Source organism: Theobroma umbraticum, unplaced genomic scaffold (assembly GCF_002168275.2).
Source record: "Theobroma umbraticum cultivar Fairchild unplaced genomic scaffold, ASM216827v3 scaffold_204.0, whole genome shotgun sequence".
In the NCBI taxonomy this organism is placed as follows: Eukaryota; Viridiplantae; Streptophyta; class Magnoliopsida; order Malvales; family Malvaceae; genus Theobroma; species Theobroma umbraticum.
In genome coordinates, this window is record NW_018397267.1 from 6880184 (window position 1) to 6886183 (window position 6000).

The window sequence follows — 6000 nt, forward strand, 5'->3', positions numbered from 1 at the left end:
GTTTCTAATTATTGATCAAATCCTTTATTTATAAAAAGCCATTCATCCATGTGTTAATTGATTAACTAGGTGAGATAAAATTATAGGATGGAAAAAGTTTTAAACCGTAAAAATATAAAAACCCATGTGTTTCCAAAAGCTTAAACCTTCGTCATCCATTATGTTGAAATGAATGGCATTCAACAGAATTGAATACACGTATATGTTTTTTTGTTGAATAAATAAAGTACGGATGGGTTTAGTTATACAGAGACAGTAATAGTAATGATAGAGAAGTCAAATTCTACCAACCTAGGCAATTATGAAGAGTGCTCTAATTCATAGTATTTTGGTACATCCAAATGCCCCCACAAATATTCATGCCCCCTTGCCTAGTGCAATCAACTTATTGCACACATCATTAGTTAGTATGAAACCCAACCCAACCCAAACCGCACCTGTAACCGCTCCCTCCATGCAAGTTTTAACCCTCCCCAACACATTAGGATCCAATAAAAGCCTGGCTCTCTAAGCATGGACCATGTATTCTACATAATCCATCCATTTATGCCTAGGAGTTTATCAATTAAACTGTCAAACCGTATTTTTTATTTTAATCTTATTATTCACAGATGAATTATAAAATATTATATTATATCATTAATGTAAATAACAACGGTTTTTATGATTGCTTTCTCTCTAATAATTAAGATAACGAAAAATTTAAATTCGAAATGTTTCAAGTCGAAAAAGATATATAATCACTATTAAAGATAACCTGGTATTAGTTAGCCGCAATCTATAAAATTGATAGTTTTGAACTTTTGACTTCTTAACACATGAATGACTTTTTACTCCCCTTTCGTTTAAATTGCTTATGCCATTGCATCCTGGCATGTACATGTACATGTATAATCATAAGACGATTATCATTGCAGTTGGTGAGGATCAAAGCATAATAATGCTACTAATTTACTAACTTTTGGCAATTCAATTTCTAGTACTTTTTTTTAATCTTTTAATTTGGGTGTATGCCCATACCTGAAATTATCATTGTTAAACATGATTCTATGATAGTAACGCTATATACCCCTAAGGTGTCTCATGTCATGAAACCAAAGGATCCTCTTCCCATCCACTGGCATTTATTTTACTTGTACATTTACTTACTTAATGTGGGCCCACAATTCTCCTCAAGGCTTGGGAGTGCAATCATTATCTACCGTTCATCATGCTGACAAATTTTTTATCATCATCATGACCCTAACGTCAGCCACGTACCACGCCCGTATTTAAGTCAAGTAGTCGGAGTTGGTGGTGCGGCAGTGGCGCTCGGGGCGGGAAAAGGCACTATCACCATCCATGGATGTCATGCACATGAAATCCTCCGCTCGTGACACGCACATGCTGCTACGTTTTAGGTACGTAGGTAGGAGACAAGCATGACCCGACAAGAAATTTGGTGGGGCCCGTGAATGATTTTGATGTGCTGAGCTGGGAGGTGACGTGGCGTCCATTGTTATGATGGCCTTTCCTGTGCAGTTTCCGTTCGGCGAATATAGTATATTATTCTCGGCGGCGTCACCGGCTTTAATTTATTTTTGGTAGCGCCAATAGAGTGTTTCGGGAACTAAAAAACATGCCAGAAACGTGCAGCTGCAGCAGCCTCTATTCTTTTTAGGCTGCAATTCTTTTGAAACTTCATTCACTCGTGCTAAATTATATATGTCAATTTTAATGTTTCCATTTTAACTTCATAATAAACCAATCAAGTCAGATACTTTAATATTTGTTAACTTTTAATTATAATTTCGTATCTATTTATTAATTTTAAAAATAAATAATAAAATTTAAAAATATAAATATTATTAATAAATTATAAAATAATTAAAAAACTTTTTATTCTCTTTTTTTTTTTTCTCGAACGATGTGATTCATCCATAATTTTCTCATTCGTCGATCGACTATCTCATGACAAATGCTCTCCAAGGGAAGGGAAGGGAGCGTATTTGATGGCTTCATATTGATGCTCTCCTTTTCTAATTTTTTTTAAATTAAAAATTAAAAATTATAATTTATATAAAATTAAATTTTAAATTAATAAAAAGTAAAATTATTTTTAAAATTTTATCATGTTATTAAATTAATAAAAATATTAATAATTAAGTAAGATCTAGACTTGTGTGTCTAATGAAATATATTCTTTTAAAGTAAATTATCAATTTTAAAAATTAATGAATTTGTATAAAATTACGATTATAAGTTAAGAGTAAGAGTATTTTATATTTAATTATTTTATTTATTTTGTTAGCAAATGCTCTTAGCATTTTTAAACTATTATATTAATATATTAAAAATTATCATATTAATTTCAATTATTGAATTTAGTATAAAAAATTATTTTTAATTGGTTCTAAAAGATAATCCTTAAAAGAATCCTTAACAAGAAATTTTTATTGAATATACAAAAACAAAAGCAAAAACTTCTATTCTATTAATAGTATTTTTTATGTACAAGTTCTTATTTACAATCATGAGTAGGTATGAAATTTATCAAAATAATATTAGATAAAATTTATATGCATAAATGTGTGAACTCTTACATAATTCAATATTGTAATTAAATAATTATAAAATTAAAGCAAAAAATTGTAATTAGTTGATAAACTCGTTAGAACCCAATATTATGAGAAGTCCACCATTTAGCAAGTTTCAACCAGCCCAAAAAAAGATGGTCCTAGCCCAAGTCAGTACTTAAAAGGGCCCAAATAAAAATTGTAATGGACCTCCCCAACCCATTTTGAGAATTCCCCAATTTACCCTTCTCTTTCTTTAAAAAACACCTAAGCAAAAACCGGGAACTGAATCCACCAAAGCCTTTCTCAATTCCTTTACCAACTGATTGGAGCTAGTCCGTGTCCGGTCGTCCTCCAACGACGTCGTTCTGTAAGTTTTCGATCTTCCTTCCCTGATACGTACATGGATGTCGTGAAAACGTTTCTGTATATCTGACGAACGTAGAAAATGGCTGTCTTCCTTCCGTTTTTCGTGATTTGATTTTTTGTATTAATAAATAGTTTAATTTCTGATCTTGAATTGAATTTTCATTTTCTGATGCTTTAGTAATCAATCGATTTTGCTCAGATTGATGCTAAATTAAAAATGAATCGGAGATCTCAAATTAGGGTTCGATCTGAGCTATAGATTATAGAGATTCTTTTAAATCTGACTTGTTTTGTATATTAGCTAAGCTAAGAACAATAGTGCGGAATTTGAAAAATATGAAAAATGATTAAGGATAAATTTGCTTGTGCGAGAGCATAAGATCTGTTTTTCACTAAATTTTGCTTTTATTTTGTGAACATTTATTGCATTAATTTTTCTTATTCGTTCCGTTTGGATTAAGAAATTAAAACTGAAAATTTATGCCAGAAGAATAAAGATCGCTCTTTCTTTTTTGGAATATTTGTACTTTTATTGGAAAACCCAACTCTGGTTTTTGATATTGAGAGTGGATATTTCACAGATAAAAAAGAATGCCTCCACAGAAGATTGAAACTGGCCACCAGGACACGGTCCATGATGTGGCCATGGATTACTATGGTAAGCGAATCGCCAGTGCCTCATCAGACACCACAATTAAGATAGCTGGGGTCAGCAACAATACCCATCAGCATTTAGCGACTCTGTCGGCTCACCAAGGACCAGTATGGCAGGTGGCTTGGGCTCACCCAAAGTTTGGCTCCTTGCTTGCTTCATGTTCTTATGATGGGCGTGTGATTATATGGAAGGAAGGCAATCAGAATGAATGGAGCCAGGCTCATGTTTTTGAGGACCATAAGTCATCTGTTAATTCAATTGCTTGGGCTCCTCATGAACTGGGACTTTGTTTGGCATGTGGTTCTTCTGATGGAAATATATCAGTTTTCACTGCAAGGGCAGACGGAGGCTGGGACACTTCAAGGATTGACCAGGCTCACCCGGTTGGTGTAACTTCTGTTTCGTGGGCTCCATCAACGGCACCTGGGGCTCTTGTTGGTTCTGGTTTGCTTGACCCTGTTCAGAAACTTTGCTCTGGTGGCTGTGATAACACTGTAAAGGTGTGGAAGCTCTACAATGGAATCTGGAAGATGGACTGCTTTCCAGCTCTTCAAATGCATACCGATTGGGTACGGGATGTTGCTTGGGCACCCAATTTGGGTTTGCCAAAATCTACTATTGCAAGTGCATCACAGGATGGGAAAGTAATCATATGGACTGTGGCCAAGGAAGGGGATCAGTGGGAAGGTAAAGTACTGCATGATTTTAACACCCCTGTCTGGAGGGTATCATGGTCATTGACAGGTAACATATTAGCTATAGCTGATGGGAACAACAATGTGACCTTGTGGAAAGAAGCTGTAGACGGAGAGTGGCAACAGGTGACAGTTGTTGAGCCATAGAACTGATCTTTTATTTTCTCTTGTAATATTGGCCATGTTTTAGAACCCATTTAGTTACATGTATGAAAACTATCAGATTTTACCATTTTACAAAGCCGCATAGTTGAGTTCTTGTGCTGGATATTATAGAACTCAAATTTTGAGCTCAAGCTTCTATCAAAAGTCTTTGCTGATTATGAAGGTTAATGGTTTTTGCGGACCATGTTCTTCTTAACAAAGAAATGGTTGAGCCATTCTTAGTATGTTTATCTATCGACATCTATTGTCAATGTCCCATAATTTTTATATGTTTTATCGATCTTGTCAATTTGATTGGTATATTCATTTGTGAGTGTAATTTACCTGTATGCATCCATCGCTTTTTGTTCCAGGTATTCATCGCTTTCTACCTCATGCTAATTTAGTTATAAATCTTTCTTTTGAAATTATTTTCTTTGGTCTGTTGTTTTTTTTATTTTTTGTTTAAATGTTTTGAAGATTTACACAGATAAGGCAATAGAAGGTCTTTTATTGGTTTAAGGACATTAGGAGATGAATCTTGAATAGAAATATTTAAATTTGAGATTGATATGTGGCAAGAATCAAAATGAAAACACAGTACTTTTTAGATAGCATCATTTGTGAGAAATTAGGAATTAGCGTTTTTTTATAAGTTATAACAAGGCAATGGAATTCAGGGTGTGCTTCAGAAGTGAGATGTTGGCTGCAACACATGTTTTTACCAAACATATAGAGTCCACAGAAGTCAAAAGATGGTAAAGAATATATTTCTACTTACCACAAAAAAATGCTTCAAACATTTAGTTGTTAATCTGTAATTAGAAAATCTATAGCACTGATTAGTATTGCTGTTCCCTATATCATGCTCGAAAGAGTTTACCTTACTTATGATGGTCTTAATCTCTCTAGCTTTCTCAATGCATGTTTGTTATTAGAAAATCTGTAGTTCACCTTTAACATTGTAATATGTGTTCAATGTAGCAATGGTAAGGCCTGTAATATTGAAGTAAGCAAATAGTTTTTTCTCTTTTCTGTTTGCATTATTTCAAATTTCTAGTCCTAGAGTGGTCCTTTTGGGTGTCTTGAGGGGTAGCTTGACATGTAGCATCATTGAGATCTAAGGCATTGATGTTAAGGTCGGAGCTCTGAGAAGATTCATTTATATCTATTAGGGAAATGTTGAATACTATAGCAATTGATTATTTGTTCGTCAGGCCATGTCTTGTCTTTGGTAATATGATGGAAGAATAGTAGGTCTCTCCTTTACTAGGTTGCTGATCAAAAGTTACGTTGTGATTTAACATCGGCTAGTCCAAACAGGAAAAAATGTCCTTTGTAACTTATCAAATGTATTTCTGTTATCACACTGACTAGAACATAACAAAGCTTCTATTAGCATGATCTAGAGTAGTAATTGAATCCTGGCCCAAAAAAGAAGAATAGTAATTGAATGAGATATGAACTTTGAAACTCTTGCAGAGATTATAAATTGGTGCCATATGATGAGTGACTATGAAGTATTGTATTCTGAGCATGATTTGGAGTTTAAGATCGGTGCACAGATTGTGACTTGTGCACA

The 6000-nt window shown here is 33.8% G+C and overlaps 1 protein-coding gene across 1 annotated transcript; it reads left to right on the forward strand.

The window, feature by feature from the left end:
- Nucleotides 1-2839: 2839 nt before the first annotated feature.
- Nucleotides 2840-4715, forward strand: LOC110424142 (protein transport protein SEC13 homolog B). The gene is made up of 2 exons (XM_021438651.2): nucleotides 2840-2925; nucleotides 3506-4715. Exon 2 carries the CDS (start codon nucleotides 3516-3518, stop codon nucleotides 4419-4421), a length of 906 nt encoding a protein of 301 aa, XP_021294326.1. The 5' UTR covers nucleotides 2840-2925; nucleotides 3506-3515; the 3' UTR covers nucleotides 4422-4715.
- Nucleotides 4716-6000: the final 1285 nt, after the last annotated feature.